This window comes from Malaya genurostris, chromosome 1 (assembly GCF_030247185.1).
Source record: "Malaya genurostris strain Urasoe2022 chromosome 1, Malgen_1.1, whole genome shotgun sequence".
NCBI lineage: Eukaryota > Metazoa > Arthropoda > Insecta > Diptera > Culicidae > Malaya > Malaya genurostris.
This window is the reverse complement of record NC_080570.1, coordinates 80,286,880-80,305,447: the sequence shown is the minus strand read 5'-3', so window position 1 is coordinate 80,305,447 and position 18,568 is coordinate 80,286,880. Positions and strand designations below refer to the sequence as shown.

At 42.9% G+C, this 18,568-nt stretch overlaps 1 protein-coding gene across 1 annotated transcript in view; it reads left to right on the top strand.

Annotated features, from left to right (window-relative positions):
* Positions 1-10,700, top strand: part of LOC131440607 (glycine dehydrogenase (decarboxylating), mitochondrial) — a 29,540-nt gene extending 18,840 nt beyond the window's left edge. Inside the window, exons 4-5 of the mRNA XM_058612041.1 lie at positions 9,859-10,323; positions 10,383-10,700. Coding sequence (XP_058468024.1) covers positions 9,859-10,323; positions 10,383-10,496 — 579 coding nt within the window. The 3' untranslated portion in view covers positions 10,497-10,700. The remainder of the gene's footprint in view (positions 1-9,858; positions 10,324-10,382) is intronic.
* The last annotated feature ends 7,868 nt before the right edge of the window (positions 10,701-18,568 follow it).

The following is an 18,568-nucleotide window of genomic DNA, read 5'->3' as shown; positions in this document are numbered from 1 at the left end:
AACTGTTGATTGGAACTACCCAAGTAGCAATCCGCAACTAGTTCTGATACGACTAAGTCCAAACTATGTTTTAACAAGAGCACGAATATGTTTTTTATGTTATACTGGTTAAAACATGGTGACAGCAATGTTTCATCATAACATAACTAGTTACGAAATAGTTATTTAGGTTTCCATTCATAACATCTTTGTGTCATATTGCATTAAACATAATTTATAAGCTATCGTTACTTAATCCAAACATATCTTTAATCACAACTATGCTTCTAGCTACTAGTTGAAAATAAGTTTATTTGACTCCAATAGTAGCAACCCGTAACTAGTTTTGATACCACTTAGCCCAACTGTGTTGCAACAAGAGCACGAACATGTTTTTTATGTGATACTGGTTAAAACAAGATGACAGCAGTGTTTCTTTATAACGTAAACATTGAACTAACTATCATTTGTAAGTTATATTTACTTGATTCTAACATATCTTTAATTACAGCTATGTTTTAGCTACTAGTTGGAAATAGGTTTCTTTCCGTTGTGAAACCATTATAAATACGTTAACGTATATGTGAATCGTTACTGTGAATTTATATAGCAATAACTTAGATATTATAAGATTATAACACGATTTCTTCATTGATTCAGATAGTTATCGGTGGGTTTCCCCAACGTTATGATAACGAAAATGCAAACAAAACAACCTTTTTTGGCTTTAATATTTCGAAAACAATATGGAGTCTCAAGAAGTGTATGAAACGTAAATAAAACCAGGATATTACTTTTTTCAAAACTACTTTTTGCCGAAAATAGTGAAAGGCAGAATAGAATAGTCAATTTTGTTCTATGCACTGTCATAAACACGAAGAATGTAATATAGGGATTGAACATCGATTGTGATAATATTATAATTCTCATGATATATTTAAAATGATGAGAAATCACTTTACTTGGAATAATTTTGAGCATTCTGATCAGGGTTATTTTGTTGTTCATTCTTTAAATCTTTATAAACAGATTTTGATTGAAGGCGCATAAAAAACAGTTAAATAAAATTGAATTTCGCTCGACAGTATTTGGATCGTTGTGAAATTTGTACCTTGTATCAAGTTTGTGATTTAAAGTACTCTTGTGCTTTTTTATTGATGATAGAAAAGTATTCTAGATTCATTCAATATTTATTTTGTCGATGGTGACGAAGTTTCAACTAGTTTACTTGAAAACAAATTATTTTCAAGTTATGAAAAGATAAGTTATTTCAGTATGGCATTACAACGTAACGACAACTTATTTTTAGCCGACCTAACAACTAGTAGAAACTGCGCTTTTTGAGTCATGCAAGTGGTTAGATGTTAGTAACAATCACTCAAATATCTGGTTACAAACTAGTCACAAACAAGCTAGCGTAACAAAAATTGTTACTTGGGTACCCACTAAAACACCTTGGATCTCCAACCCTACCTCCCCGGCACCACCGCTAGGTATTACTTCGGGGTGGAAGGCTATTGGTGCTCACAGCACCCTCCCCAGATTTATGCAGAATGGGGATCAGCATCCTGTTCTCGAGGGATCGACCAGTTGGATGACGAGGTCGGTCCAGAGATGCCGGCTGGAGGGTAACTTCCGGTTCACTGGCGCCTCGACGACCCAAAACTGATGCTACGTCGCGGAACTACTCGACTAGTCTCCGCCAAAAGATCTAGTCTACACCGACGGAGGGTTCCCCGACGAGGGAAGTCCTCCCGAACCGACGCTTACGGTACGCGTCTACGACCCGACCGAAAGGATGCGTAAGTCGATCCAATGATTCCGGTTGGAGCGTGACTTCCGGTTCACTGGCGCTCAGACGATCCTAGCGGTACCACGCGACGATCTACTCATCTAGTCCCCGACAAAGGATCTAGACTACTCCGACGGAGAGTTTCCCGGCGAAGAAGAATCTCCCGACACCGAGTCTCTTACACCACACGGGACACCCGATGGAGTGCCGAGGTCGGTCCCGCGATTCCGGTTGGAGCATGGCTTCCGGTTCGCTGGCGCCTCGACGACTCGAATCGGTGTTGTGGCGGCTACTCGACTAGCCCCCGCCAAAGGATCTAGCCTACACCGACGGAGAGTTCCCCGACGAAGGAAGCCCTCCCGAAACCGACGCTTTCGATACCCGTCAACGCCCGACCGAGAGGATGCCTGGGTCGATCCAGTGATTCCGGTTGGAGGATAGCATCCGGTTCACTGGCGCCCCGACGATCCTAGCAGTTTTACGTACTACTTGTCTAGTCCCCGACAATGGATCTAGACTACTCCGACGAAGAGCTTCCCGGCGAAGAAGGTTCTCCCGGACCGACGTTTATTCGCTGATCCCTCTTAAGCCTGCTACGGTTGCACTCGGCTAGCGGTCGCGGCTACCTGTTGTTGATCCGCATTCCATTTCCGCTGCAATTTGCCCGCAATTTGGGATGCCGCGGTCGAAACTACGTTCCAGTTCTCTACGCAGTGGCACATTATCTGGATCAGGTTTTCCGGTGTGGTGTCTATGCCACATGCCTCTAGTACCTCACTCCTTTGAGCCGCGAAACGGGAACATGCGAACAAGACGTGTTCAGCCGTCTCGATCTCGTCTGGGCAGCCAGGACATACAGGGGAAGTCGCGTGGCCGAACCTGTGGAGGTACCATCTGAAGCACCCGTGGCCTGTGAGGAATTGCGTCAGGCCGAAGTTCACTTCTCCGTGAGGTCTATCTAACCAACTCGAGACTCTAGGTATGAGCCGATGTGTCCACCTGCCCTTGGTTGAGCTGTCCCACTCTTGTTGCCATCTGCGTAGAGAAGCGGCTTTGGAGTCCCTACGGGCGTTCCTGTCTCCTCGCATGCTGTAGCGCTCCACGTCTTCCTTCACTATCAGACCGATAGGCATCATACTTGCAACCACGCAGGCCGCATCCCTCGATACAGTGCGGTATGCACTGATTACGCGAAGACACATCAGTCTATGCGTACTCTCCAGCATCTGTGCGTTGCGTTCCACATTTAGTGCCGAAGCCCATACCGGACTGCCGTACCTGAGGATCGAAACTGCCACTTCTGCCAGTAACCTTCGTTTACTGGAGCGCACAGGCGAGCTGTTGGCCATCAGACGGGAGAGCGCCGCGATCGCTGTTGATGCGCGCTTTCAGGCGTATTCAACGTGCTTGCTGAAACTGAGTTTGTCGTCAAGCATCACACCCAATTGCTTCAGTGTTCTCTTGGAGGGGATCACGCAATCTCCGGCATGTACCAACGCCTCCTGTTCCGATTTGCGGTTGTTTACCACCATCACCTCTGTTTTATGGTGCGCGTTGCAGTTTCCTGCTACGCAGCCAGTCCTCCACCAAGCAGATTGAGTGTGATGCACTCAGTTCGACCTCTTCGATGGATTCGCCGTAGACTGTCAGCGTGACGTCGTCCGCGAACCCGACTATCTTGACACCCAGAGGGAGCCTCAACCTCAGTACTCCATCGTACATTATATTCCACAGGATCGGGCCCAAGATAGATCCCTGTGGTACTCCAGCCGTGATTGGAGTGCTACGTGTGCCTTCGTCGGTCTCGTAGAGCAATACTCGGTTCTGGAAGTAGCTTTCCAGAATCTTGTACAGCCCTTCCGGTACTCCTAGTCGAAGTAGGGAATCAGCAATGTCTGCCCAGCAAGCACTATTGAACGCGTTCTTAACGTCTAGCGTTACTACCGCACAGTAGCGGATTCCTCGTCGTTTGCGCTGTATAGCTACCTCCGCCGTGGTTACCACCGATGTTATGGCGTCCGCCGTCGACCTGCCTCTGCGAAACCCGTACTGTTGGCTGGACAGTCCTCCTGCCTCCTCTATGAAGGGGGTTAGCCTGTTAAGGATGATTTTCTCAAGGAGCTTACCCACAGTGTCGATCAGACAGATTGGTCTATACGCCGATGGATCCCCTGGAGGTTTCCCAGGTTTCGGTAATAGTACCAACCTTTGCCTTTTCCAAATGTCTGGGAACATACGCTCGTCCAGACATCTCTGTATGACCTCCCTGAACATGTCCGGTTTTGTCATTATAGCCGCCTTTAGAGCCACGTTCGGGATCCCGTCTGGCCCCGAGGCTTTCTTTGTATCGAGCGATCTCGCCGCAGTGAGGAACTCCTCGTTCGTCACCTTTACAACTTCGTTCGCTGGTAGCGGAGGTGGCTGCCAGGGGGACGTGTCGTGGTGGGGAAAGAGAACCGTTATGATTTCCTTCAACCTCGCCGGACTACGTTCAGGGGGTGCTAGCGCCCCTGTCGTTTTGGCCATTACCATCCTGTAGGCATCACCCCATGGGTTGGAGTTGGCTCCCTCGCATAGCTGGTCGAAACAGGCTCTTTTGCTTGCGCTGATGGCCTTGTTTCGTGTTAACTTCGCCGTTTTGAACGCCGTGTTCCTCTCCATCTTCATCTCCGCTGACCGAGCTCTTTGCATCCTTCTTCTAGCCCTGAGGCAGGATGCGCGAAGGCGTGCAATTTGCTCATTCCACCAGTAGACCGGTGGTCTGTAGGTCCTCGGTTGGGCCTTTCTAGGCATGGTCGCGTCACACGCCCGTGACAAGGTAGCGACCAACTCATCCCCTCTCAGGTTCGCGTTGTGCTCCTCCAATGCAAGGGCGTCGCAAAATGTTTCGCGGTCGAAGTTAGCAACCTTCCACACTAGAGTTTTGGGAATATTACTCCTCCTTGTGCTTCTCGCCAAGTGACCGATCGTGTAGCGAATGGCTAGATGGTCGCTATGGGTGTAGCCATCATCAATTCTCCAATCAAGATCTCCAGCTAGGCCGGGACTACAGAAAGTCAGGTCGATAAACGACTCGACTCCGTTCCGATTGAAGGTACTTTTCAGTCCATCATTCGTTAACACGACGTCCAACTTGGCGAGGGCCTCCAGTAACGTCTGTCCTCTCCTATTGGTGAAGCGGCTGCCCCAAGCCGTTGCCCAGGTGTTGAAGTCTCCGGCTATCACCATCGGTTTCCGACCCACCAGGTCTGCGGTCAACATGTCGACCATCCGGGTGAACTGGTCTATTGACCATCTCGGTGGAGCGTAGCAGATACAATAGTAAACTCCGTTTACCTTAGCTATGGCTACTCCCTCCGCTTGTGTTTTCACCACCTCTTGCACTGGGTATCGAGAAGTCGTCAAGATCGCTACCGTCTTGGATTCGTCCAACACCCAGTTCTCGTTATCTACCGGTGTGTGATAGGGATCCGAGAGAATCGCGACATCAATGCCCCATTCCGTCACTGACTGGTGCAGCAATTGCTGGCCAGCTGCACAGTGATTTAGGTGTGTGTGTGTGTATGTGTATGTGTCAAAAAATCTCACTAGGTTTTCTCGGAGATGGCTGAACCGATTTTGACAAACTTAGATTCAAATGAAAGGTCTTATGGTCCAATACGAAATTCCTGAATTTCATTTGGATCCGACTTCCGGTTCCGGAGTTATAGGGCAAAGTGTGCTCAATATTGTACACCGTCACTTAAACCGGCGAAACAAAAAACGTTGAAAAAAATCTAAACTAGTGTCAAAACTACACAAAACGATAGTCATTATCAGTAGGCAACTAAACAAACCGATACCGACTATCCTGGTTCCCGGTATCCGGTTCAGGTAATAGTGGTCATATATAGCAAAATGGATCTCTCTCACTTATCTCAGCGATGGTTTGATCGATTTCCACAAACTTAGATTCAAATGAAAGATTTCCCGTTTCCATGTGAAATTCCTAAATTTCATCTGGATTCGACTTCCGACTTATAATAGTGAACCCACTTCGTTTTCTTATGGATGACCTATGCGAGCAAAGCACTGTTTCATTTTGTATGTTATACTAATTAATTTTTTTCGGTTTTTTAACGATATCAAACTAACTAGAGATTATAAGAGGAGAAAGAATATGAAATCATAGAGCCATAGTACTCAAGAAAGAGCAAGGAATAGAAAAATAAAGTGCGTAAAAGTGAGACGTGACAAGGGTCATTTAAGTAAGCAGAAGGCTTCTCGTATCTAAACTTTTACCTTCTACCAGAGAAGTCGAACTTAGGCATCTTAGCGATACGAGTCATCCGAGTCTCTGATATGTCAGAAAGTAAAGGCAAAGGTCGTTTGCCCTTTACTTTCTGACATATCAGAGAGTTATTGCATAACCTTTCTATATGAGAAAGCAAAATCTCTAATTGACGAGCGGAAGCGGAAGTTTGCAAAAAAAACTTTTGCTATAAATATTATTATAAATACGTCGTTAACGCACTTGACGATGATATATTAGTAACTGAAGGTTACAACAATTTGCTTCATAATTCTAGATAGTGTATCGCAATTATTTGCTTATTTTTCATACTGTGAACAGTGTAAATATGTTGCAAGTTTACTCGATCTGGCCGTTCAATGCATAGGTCACTGGTTTCACAAGCCAGTTGTCGTATGTTCATGCCCCGACCTGGAAGGATTCTTAGTGTCAGTAGGATCCATAGTACTAGCCATGCAATGATTCTGTACACTAAGAATCGGCTGCGAAGTCTGTTGAAATAGAAAAGTCAAATTCCACAAAAGGAATGTAATGCCAAGACATTGCATTTCGAAGGTCTGCAATTTGCTCGTTCCACCAGTAGACCGGTCGTCTGTTGTTCCACGGTCGTGCCTTCCTCGGCATTGTTGCGTCGCACGCCCGTGTCAGGACGGCTACTAACTCTTCCCCATCTAAGTTCGCTGTGTGTTTAAGTCTCCGGCCAGGCCGGAACTGCAGAAAGTCACGTCGACAGACGACTGAACTCCGTTCCGCTGGAAGGTACTTTTGGCACCGTCGTTCCCCAATACCAGGTTGGTTGAGGTTTACCTGCGCTAGGTTTAGGCCGTCTTACTTCCTCCGCCGAAGGGGCAGACGGAGCCACCCATGACGTGATTTTTAGTCTTCTTCTTGCAAGCGCAGATCACACACCGTGGTGTTTTGTTGCAAGTAAACGCCTTGTGGCCTTCGCCACCGCAACGCTTACATAGGTTGCTCCGGTCTGGGCCTTTGAAGTCCCATGACTTGTGGCCCGATTCGAAACACCTGAAGCACATATCCACCACCGGCGGCTGCTATGCAGTCACTGGGCAAACCAATCAACCAACTTCTAGTTTACTCACTTCTAGGACCTTATTAGCATCCATGACTGATAGCTTAAACGTGGCTACCTGAATGTCATGGGGTCTTTTTCTCATGCGAATGGATTCCGATGGGACGTCTACCCCTCCTTGCTTCTTAATGGCCGTAGTAAACTCTTCGTCTCTCGCGATCTCATCTAGCCGTTTACACTGAAGTGGCACCTTGTTTTGCAAGGCTCTCACTTCAACCTCGTTCAACTCGCTGGGCTAGTGCCCCGAATTCTGGTCCGATCGATTTTGCTCCTTTTTTAGCACTAGCAACATCTCGCCAGCTCTAATACGTCTAATAGAGCGAACCTCCTTTCCAAGGTCGGCAAACTTAGCCTCGCTCCGCATTGCCTTGAGGACGTCGGCGTTTTCTTCTTGTCTGTTTTGACCAGCAAGGCTTCCCCTTTGTCCTTAGCCTATCTTTCGCGTTCTATGGGGACTTCTTTCTTTTTCTTCCCGTCACCTTGAGCCAGGGCCGCTCCATGTCTGGTCGGTCTTTGTCAGGATTCTCCTTATCCTGTCGACCCTTCTCACCAGACTCGTGTTCGGCCTCTTTACCAGTGTTGCTAAGCTCATTCAAATTGCACACATTCTGCTCTCTCATGTGCCACCTAAACATCAAAAACTCCCCTGTGAGGGTGCTCCACACACATTTTTTTTCGCATGATTGCTCTACGGCATTCTTAACTGGTTAGTGACGATCAAACATTCTCTACCTCAGTTCTTCTCTTTTTGGCCCTCACTCACTCACTCGTGTACAGACAAACATGCACACTCCTACTGCACCTGTTGCTCTTCCACTCTCGCACTCTTGCTGTTTCTTACTCTTTGATTATTACACACATGAAAACTCCTACTCGCTCTTTCGCTCCCACACGAACTTTTATTCGAACTCTAAGTTCTATTACTGCGTTGAGGTTCCATTCGTTATCGTTATTATAACGACAATAATAAAAATCTAATCACAAAGCATGTTTCATGCATCAGTTTCAACCATATTACCGCTATTTACTTGAATTTCGTACGGAGAATTAACAGTACAGGACTAGAGCGAACACAATCGTTCAAATAAAATCAATACAACGATATCATGTCGAGTTGTCAAAAATCGCAACTAGCAGTACGGATAATGGCATTGAATGCACTCATTTATTAACGTCACTTTGGGAGTGACAACAAAACAATCATTATAATTTTGATTTTATCAACGAATAGTGGCGTTCGGAGACCGATAAATACGAAACTTCAATTATTGATTATTATTATTTCAAAAGAGAAAGGTAATATTACTGACCTTATTTCTAATGAGGATATTCAAAATGACAACTTAATTGTCAAACGATATCATATCGTTCATATGTGAACACTTCGACGTGATATGCATATCATCTCGGTACATCAAGTGATATCAGCGCGAATGTGAACATACAACAACGGTTCGTTGCTTCCTTTTCATTTTATGTGAATTTATAGAAAAGTGCGACATCTCTCACACTTCACCATATACAATTCAACTCAGTTCGTCGAGTACACAAAATGTCTGTGTATGTATGTGTGTATGGAACAAAACCATGCACTCGATTCTCTCGGAGATGACTGGCCTGATTTTAACAAACTTAGATTCAAACGAAAAGTCTCTTCGTCCCATTGGTTCATATTGAATTTTACCCGGAACTATCTTCCGGTTCGAAAGTAGCAGGGTAAAATGTGCAAAAAAAATTAAGAAAGAATAAACTCGATTTTCTCGGATACCGCTTAATCGATATTCTTCAACTTAGATAGGCCTTATAGTCCCATAGCTTCATATTGAATTGCATCTAGATTCGGCTTCCGGTTCCAGAGTTACGAGGTAAAAGGTGCAAAATGAACTAAAAAAATGAATCCAGTTTTCTCAGCAACCACTCATCCAATTTTCACAGGCTCAAATGAAAGGTCTTACCACCACCCTATATTCGAATTTCATCCGGATACAACTTTCGGTTCCGGAATTTCAGTGTGATTTTATACATGAAACGGAAAAATTGAGCCAAATACATTCAAATAAATGTACAATACAATAAAATTTGGCAGGTGTGGTTAGTTGAGGACCAAATACGTTGATTTTGAGTAGACCGGATCATCGTTCCTGGTTCCTAAAGTACTGGGAAAGTGTTCATGTGCTCCAAACCGGACATCACTACAATTTCTCAGAAACGGCTAGGCCGATCTTCGCAAATTCAGATTTAAATAAAAAGCATTATGTTTTCATAAGTTATTAATTGTATCCCGATCCGGCTTCCGGATCCTGAAATACTGGGTAGTGTGTATGAAATTTCAACCTGACATATAGAGCGATAATGCAAAAAACGTAAAAGTTCTTCTAAATTCGGTTAACAATTGTCTCAATTTATAGGTTATACTCGTTGCTGGCCAAACGAACCGATTTCTGAAATACCGACTTCAAGTTTTCGGTTCCGAAAGTATCGGAAATAGTAGTCAATAACTCAAAAACGGAACTCTTCATTTTCTCAGAAACAGCTGAATCTATTTTCACTAACTAACTTTTCAAGACTGAAATAAAAGGGTCTACAACAATAGATTGATTTTGACCTCTGTTCGGACCAACCGATACAATTTAACAAAATCACAAACATCCAGAAAACAAAACTGTTCCATTAACATAATAATAATAATAAATCTTTCTTTTATAGTTGATGGGCGGCCGTGGATTACGACGTGCTACTCAGGTTGCAATTTTAAATGCAAACTACATGTCCAAACGGCTGGAAAATTACTACAAGACTTTGTATACTGACCCAAACACCAATCTCGTTGCTCATGAATTTATTATTGATATTCGTGACTACAAAAAATCTGCTAATATAGAAGCCGTTGACATTGCCAAACGGCTCATGGATTACGGATTTCATGCCCCTACTATGTCATGGCCAGTCACTGGTACATTGATGGTAGAACCAACAGAATCGGAAGACAAGGAAGAATTGGACCGTTTCTGTGAAGCAATGATATCGATTCGTAAAGAAATTCAAGACATTGAGGAAGGTCGCTTGGATATTCGTGTTAACCCATTAAAAATGGCCCCGCATACTCAAAAGCAAACTATCACTTCTGAATGGAACCGACCATATCCCAGAGAGCTTGGTGCATTTCCAGCGGTGATACAACGGTATACCAATTATTTTATCAAAAACTAATATATTTCTTCTCGTTGCAGCCATTCGTTAAGCCTGAAACTAAAGTATGGCCAACTGTTGGAAGAATTGACGATCTTTACGGCGATAAGCATTTAGTGTGTACTTGTCCTCCAATGGTCCCTGATGATGAATAAACATATGACATAACAATAAATTAATAATGTTGTATAATTTCTCAAAAGTTATACTCTCGTGTATTATAAATAATTACAGATATTCTCAGTGAATGACCACAATTAGGTTAAAGTTGCAGTTGTTAACACACAGGGCAAAATAAGACATTGTAAAGTTTGTATACAATTCTAATGAAATATAAATTGAGAAAAATAAATAAATGAGTAAACAAAACCTACAGTAGTAATAACCTGCTGATGCATTCGTTATAGAAAAAAACGTTCAACTGTGGTCCTTCGTCATTGGTCCAATGCGTTGGATTGATTGATCCAATGAACGTCCAATCAATCGTTCAACGGGAGGCCAACACGGGACCTTCACCGAGCGAACAAGTAAGCAGTACAGCGACTTCAATCAGTATATATCTGTGAAGCGCTTAGCAGTTTTCATAACAAATCCCAAACAAAGAGAAGCCTTCGTAACTGTGTAACCAATATGCTGCTTGTAATTCATTTGTTCATCTAGATAAACTCCAAGATCCTTGACACAAATGACTCTTTCAATCGCTGAATCATGCAGGCAATAATCAAACTGCAAAGGTCATTTTTTACAAGTGAATGTGGTAATAGAGCATTTGCTAACGTTTAAAAACATTCGGTAGATCTCGCACCACCTTGAAAAAATGGAAAAAAAAACTTTAAGACGTCAGCAAAAGATAGTCGTGGGCCTTCCAGTGAGTAATTTACATCGTTGAAATAAAGAAGGAAAATCAGTGGACCGAGATGGCTTTCTTGAGGTATTCCGGAAAAAGCAAAGAACTCCTGCGATAGACTGTCATTGATTTTAACTGCCAGTCGTCGATTGTAGAGATAGGATTGCATCCATCGAAGAATATTGGAACCGAAACCCAACCTATCCAGTTTGGCGATCGTGAAGGTCTACGAGCTTCAGACCGTGACTTACGAACTATGAGTTTATACGGAGGGAATTTGATTGCTGGAGGTAGTAGTAGTAAAATGGAAGATATCTAATTTCTTGAATATGGCTACTAATTAGTAGTGCCTTACATTTCAAGTTATCTGTACCCACAATATTGTCCCAATTTGAAGACATCATTGTCCGGATCGAGTTCACGAAGATAACACCAAGAATTTTCTTGTTAGGTTCAGTTCGGAGCCACAGTATTGTAATGGGATTCACCGTGATTCCCGCATCCACCCCGTTGTTTTGCTCTCGTTTAAACGAGCACCAGCTACAAGCTCAAAACGCCTGAATAAATCTCTGATTTCATCCAGCTGTTGTGCACTGCTCACAACAGCACTGATGTCGTCGGCATAAGCAATGATCAAGTCCGCTCCGCATTTCTTTTCAAGCGGCACAAGAGTGGATCTAAATATATAGTAAATAGGAGCATTGCTCGTGGATCTCCTTGGCGGACCGATCGTTGAATGGGAAAGGGCGCAGAGAGGTGACCATTTATCAGAAGCCTGGATAAAGATGCTGCTGATATTCGAGAGAGCAAAGAAATCAGATCTGTGTTGAATCCAATCGCACGCATGGTGCTAAACAAGAAATTATGGTTCACTCTGCCGAATGCATGATCAAGGTCAAAAGATACAAGTTTTCCCCTTCTTTTGTTCACTTTCAACTCAGCTATTTTATTTTGTCGTGAATACGACTTACTTTACTATGGGGTGCCTTTTCAAAATTAGCCTTATGGAAGAATGGGCAGAACTTAATCGTGAATATTTCGACTTGTATTGAAGGCAGCTACATAATTCTTTCACCATTTCATCAAAAATATGATCAGGAATTTGGGATAATATTTTGAACAGTGTGAGATAACCACAAACAACTCAAATATTAAGTTTTCTCAAACTTTGAAAACAACGCGGAAAACTCTATACTTTTGCTTGGGTTTTTCGCGCAAGGACGACGATTTTGAGGTAGTCAGGCCAGGCCCGTGCGCAGGAATCATCCATGGGGGGGGTTTCAAGGGGAGAGGTGGATGTCCACTATATTGACAATGTAAAACGAATTCTGACAGGCTCGTGCGCAGAAATCATTAATGGGGGGGGGGGGGGGGGGGTTGGTCGGTCAATTTTGTCGAACATTTTTAGCGAAAACGATAAAAGATATAGTTCCCCTGCATGTAAGTATTGGGCTATACTCTAGAGAAAAGATGCGCGTTATTGACAGCGGTGGTGGTCGGTACTTCGGGCACGCACTCTACAAATGCGTAACATCGATAACTGCATTTCCAGTAACACTTGACCGAAAGTGGGAAAGGCGCCAAAATTTGAAATGAAAGTTGCGTCATCCACAATATTGAAACTGTAAAAAAATTCTGAAAACGTAGTATGAATTGTCAAGTTATTTACACTTTAATATAATAAGTACTCCATTGTTCATGAAACCTAATTTAAAAAAATTCTTCATGGGGGGGGGTTAAAACCCCCAAAACCCCCCCCTGCGCACGGGCCTGAGTCAGGCATATATCTTCAACTGACTGCGTATAAAAGGGGAACCGTGGTCGAAATTCGATCATTTCTTCTTGTGCGTTGAATGCAAGCAGACGTCGTGGGACCAGCAGCTTCGGAGAGTGCGCCTTCTGCGTGGTTAAAAACCTCAAACGCTCAGGTCGCAACTCTCATTTAGACTTCAGTCGTCAGGTGGAGCAGTCGGCAATGGAAGCAGACCGTTTGCGTGGTATAAAGCCTCAAACGCTTAGGTCGTGCTTTCATTTGGACTTCAATCGTCGGGAGCAGCGGTCGTCAATAATGAGAGCAGATCTTTTGCGTGGTGCCAAACCTCAAACGCTTAGGTCGTGCTCTCATTTGGACTTCAATCGGCAGGTGGAGCAGTCGTCAATGAAAGCAGACCTTTTGCGTGGCATAAAGCCTCAAACGCTTAGGGCGTGCTTTCATTTGGACTTCAGTCGTCAGGTGGAGCAGTCGCCAATGAAAGCAGACCTTCTGCGTGGTTAAAAACCTCAAACGCTCAGGTCGTAGTTCTCATTTGCTTCCGGTCGTCAAGACGAGAAGACGCATTAAACCAGTTTCGCATCATTTGGCACTGCGAGCGGATGTGTCGGTTTGTACGCAAAGCGAGTTTCAATTCAAGCAAGAACGATTGCATCAGCTGCTGGTGCTTTGCATTGGAGAAAAAGGCGAGTGGGTAATGTCAGAGACATAACTGGATGTCGTGAATACGAAAACAACTGACATGTTCCTTAACACTTCCGAATATCAATTAGTTGATTAATTGTATGAATTATGCAAGCATTCCCCTTTTCCGCATTTTTCGCAAAAACAAAGAAGGCTTCACTTGATCTCGATTACTGTGAATTTCACACAGCGAAAAGTGCAAAAATCAAATCAAACAGTTCTAGATTTGCACTAAACTGAGGATATTTTCCTTCGATTTGCGAACAACAAATCCTAATAGTTCTTTAGAAAACTTTTAGAGTTATTAGAACGACTGATTTCGTGTAATGCTCTCCACCGTTGCTTTTTCATCCATCGAAATGACTGGCAGCTGTGACGTAATCGCTCTTGTCGGAAGCGAAACTAGCTTTGCAAACGGCACAAAACACATCTGCTCGCATTGGCGATAGAATCCAAACTGATTAAATTTTTGTTAGGAGCCTTCTTTTACGTGATTTCGTTTGTAGCTTTTTCACTAATGGGCGGTCCTAACGGCTATAAAAATAGCCGCATACAGAATTTAAATGTCGATTATTTCATTTCGGATTTGCATAATTTATTGAAAGCAACTATCAATATGCTGTAGGGATTCGTTTCTAGCATTCAGAAAGACCAAATTGAGGAACTCACTACGATATTCACCACTTTTCGGAACATTTTTCTCGAACAATTTGTTGTACAGCAGCAGATATTTTGTTCTCTTCCTCAGAACGCGTTCTGATTGGCTGGTGTTGACATGGGTCAAATGAGATAGGTTTTTCAATAGTGTACTATTGAAATACTTCAATGCTTTTGCTATACACGTTTAAGTTGAAAATTTTCGATTCTATTGGTAGTTAGATTGTATAAATCCTTCCACATATCACTTAGCTATGAGCTATCAAAATACGAGAAAGGCAAACGCGCCTTATGAATTATCTTCTTTGATACTCGTGTATACCAAACATTTCAGAAAAGTTTAATTTTTAACTATTTGAGATTATGTCACACAACTGAAAATTTTATCATAAAATTGTGATCATATTTTCGATGGCATGTAGCAAAAATTATGTTGATTCGTTAGATACAACAAGAGATATTCACGATCAAAAACTTATCACTCTCTCAGAGGGTAAATTTTGAAAAGGCACCCCATAGTAAAGTAAGTCGTATTCACGACAAAAGAAATCAAGAAACGAAAAATGGACAACATTATATAAAATCAGCCGTTCTAATGGCTCTTAATGTTATCTAAAGAACTATTAAGATTACTTCTTTGAAATTCGAAGATAGAAATCGTCAGTTTAGTGAAAACCCAAAATAATTTGATTCGGTTCGTGCACTTTTCGCTGTGCAAAAATCGTTCGAGATCAAAGTTCCGAACTGTGCTAAATATCGTACAGAACTCCACAATTTTGTCCTTCTAAAAGTCAGAAATGAATCCTGTACAGCATCTTGATAGTTTCTTTCAATGAAATATGCAAATCCGAAATGAGATAATCGACGTCAAAACTCGTTGAAAATTTTAGTAGTAAAAAGGGGGAAAGTTTCGCAATTTACACAATCCATCAACTATCAATTCGAATTCGAAAGTGTAAATAAATCGTGTCAGTTTTATTCGTATTCACGGCATCCAGTTATGTCTCTGACATTACACACCCGTATTTTTTTAAAGCCAGTGTGGCTTGAAATATATTTCTTTGATAATTGAAGCACTTTTGCACATCGCTCAACACATTGTGGGTACATATAGCTTTTTCTATCCTCTGCTTCAGAATTCTAGATAGAATCTTGTAATCGTAATTGATTGGACTGATTGTTCTGTAAGAACGAGCATTTTCACCTGCACCGCGTTTTTTTACAAGCACGATTACCCCGTCGACGAATTATGATGGGTAGTTTGAACTAATGGCCTCGTTCAGAATTAAATTCAGCTCGCGGTGGATGATGTTAAATGTGCGCAAATAAAACTCCTTCGGCAAACCGTCTGAACCAGGCGATTTCCTGGATGCGCTGGTACGAATTGCAGTGAATGTTTCAGCAGTTTGATTTTCATTCATGATGGCGGCGTTGACGGGATCTTGATTTGGAATTGCTCTTACGCTTTGAAAGGGGTCGGCTTCTTCTTGTTCTTCCACTTGACTTCGTGTGTATAATTTGGTGAAGTATTGGGTCATGTAATTTCGAATGCCAGTCGGATCTTCGATGAGTTCATCTCTTTCATCCCGTAGTGAATTAATAGATGTTCTTCGTCTCACTCGTTCGCCTATTTGGTAAGTAGAGAGAGGCTCACCTGCCGCAAGAGTTTCGTTGATACTTACAAACATTTCGGAAAAGTGTCGTTGGTGAGAAAGCATTTCTGCCTTTAATCGGTGGAGAGCAGGGCGTTGTTGTTTTAGTAGCTGTCGTACGCCTGCCGTAGTAATCCATATAGTCGTTGCTGTTCGAAATTGAAAACATTGTACGCTAGCTTTGATTTCCATCGGAAGGATTTTATTTTTGGTTTCACATATGACAACCACCACTCCATCCACGATGCGTAGTTTTGGCGTTGTCGAGTCCAATATTGTCACTTAATTTCGAACTCGAGAAATGGGGACGGAGAGACCAAAAACCACGACCATGTGGTCTATCAAGATGTGGAAGACATATTCCTGCTGTGACGGCTTTATGGTCTGAGAAGCAACACACATGTGAGGCAATTGTTGTTAGCTGATCTCTAAGACCTGCACTAACATAGAGGCGATTGAGTCTGGAGGAAGAGTTGTGTGTGACAAACGTGTATTCGATCTCTCTCGGTCGAAGGCACTACCAAACATCCCGAAGCTGTAATTGTTGAATTGTAGCTTGAAGAACGGGGCTAAAGTGTTGACCCGTCGCATCGCTTATCCGCACCACGCAGTTAAAATCGCCTCCTAGAATTGTGTGTGTGGTTCGGTGACGGAGGTAGAAAGCAAGAGTTGTATTGAAAAAATGCGTTCGGCACGGCGAGCGCTACCCGACGGAGCATATACGTTGCAAAACATAATATCATTCACAAGCAGTGTGAGTACCCTTCCATCCAGACTTTTTTCAACATATGAGAAATTGATGTGTTCTTTAAGTGCTATTGCCGTACCTCTCCTGCTATAATCTACGTTGCATACGACGTTGTATCCGGGTAAAGTAAGTTGTGAAACCTATGTCTAGATCCATCGAGCGTACGAATGAGCAAAGAGCGTTTATTTTGGTGGTGTTCGTGATTGTGTTGATATTGATTGTTCCGATATTACAACTAACGTATTCCAACATTACAAAATATCTTCATCAGGCACTTGTACATTGGATGGAGCAGTATTCTCTTCGGACTGACGCACTCTTTTTCAAGGCGGCGGCTTTCGAGAGCGTCGGCTGGCTGTCGAGGATTGCGAGCTATCTGTCCCGTTGCCACCACTTCTGCGTTGTGTGATAGGGCTACAGGATTGGACTGGACTGCGGTGGAGTAGGCGTTGCTGGGGGGAGCACTTTATTAATCTGTTTGTGTTTGACGCTTCGTTTCCTTGGACTGTTGAATGTTCGCCGTATTCGGCTGAGTCGAGCTCGGTTTTACTGCTTCTTTTAGTTTAACCGATCTTTTTGTCACGTTTGCCTAGGATTGGTCGGCAGTGAACTTTTGAAAGAGTAACTTTTTATTTTGCACACATGGTATACCTATGTGAGCAAACTCACGACAATGCAAGCAAGTTTGACGCTGACCATTATAGCTTAGTGCTGTATCCTCTCTCTGGATTGTGATAAGAGATGGAATGTTTTTCCTCACCACCATCCTGGCAATACGAACGCCTGTTTTACGCCTTCGAAAACACCGTATCGATTGTCCCACAATAGGTTACGAACACTGAGAACATCACCGTAGTCGGAAAGGAACTCTGCAATGTGTTCGTTTGAAACATCTTCGGGAAGATCGAAGATCTGCACTTCATCTGCTCCGTCTTCCATCATTATACGAAGTTTGCACACTTTTCCGTCAAAAACAAATTCATGTTTGTTGTCGTGAGGCTCCACGATATTTTCAACCACGCCGAGTCTATTGACCTTAACAAAGATACACCCAAGTCTCCTGCTTGATTGAATTTGAATAACGTTTTCACGCGTGAGTCCAAACTCCTTCCCGATGAATTTTAGAATTACATCGTGAGAATGATGCTTTGGAAACTGTGAATAATCAACGCGGAATGTATTCTCCCGCCTTACGGAGAAAAACTACGCGGCAAGTAAGGCACGATGATTAGCAAAGCGGCAAAAATACTTTATACTGTATGTCAGTAAACTTTCTAACGGTACGAGAGAAATCGACTGTTCAGCGCGAAAGCTTACTGGTAACTTTATATATATTATTTGCAAATTGCCATCCGATTTGAAATGCTTCAAAAAGTGATGGAGTCCAATTAATTCGGATGATCATTTGAAAAAGTTGATCTTGTAGGTAGATCATTTTATTTTCCGTTATAATGCCGAAATCGACTTAGTTTAAAGAAGCGAATGGCATTGAAGGAATATTGGTAGGTAGATGTCCACCTGTTACACTAGTGAACCTGCCATTAGAAGAAGATGATTTGGCCGATCTACCTATTCATAAATTGTTTTCGTTAGCAGATGAACTGGAAGGCGTTCCTGTGTTTTGATTATTTACATTAGAAGAATTAAGAGGTAGTTGTCTACCTGTTACCAAAGCGTAACTGTCATTAGAAGAAGATGATGACAAGGTCGATCTACCTGTCAATAAATTGTTTTCGTTAGAAGACAAAGGAAGGCGTACCTGTTTTACCTTTCTCTATAGAAAGGTATTAGAATTGCTGGAAAACACGACTTTCGAACGGAGCCACGGAGACCCATAGTGTTATGTACCATTCGACTCAGTTTGACGA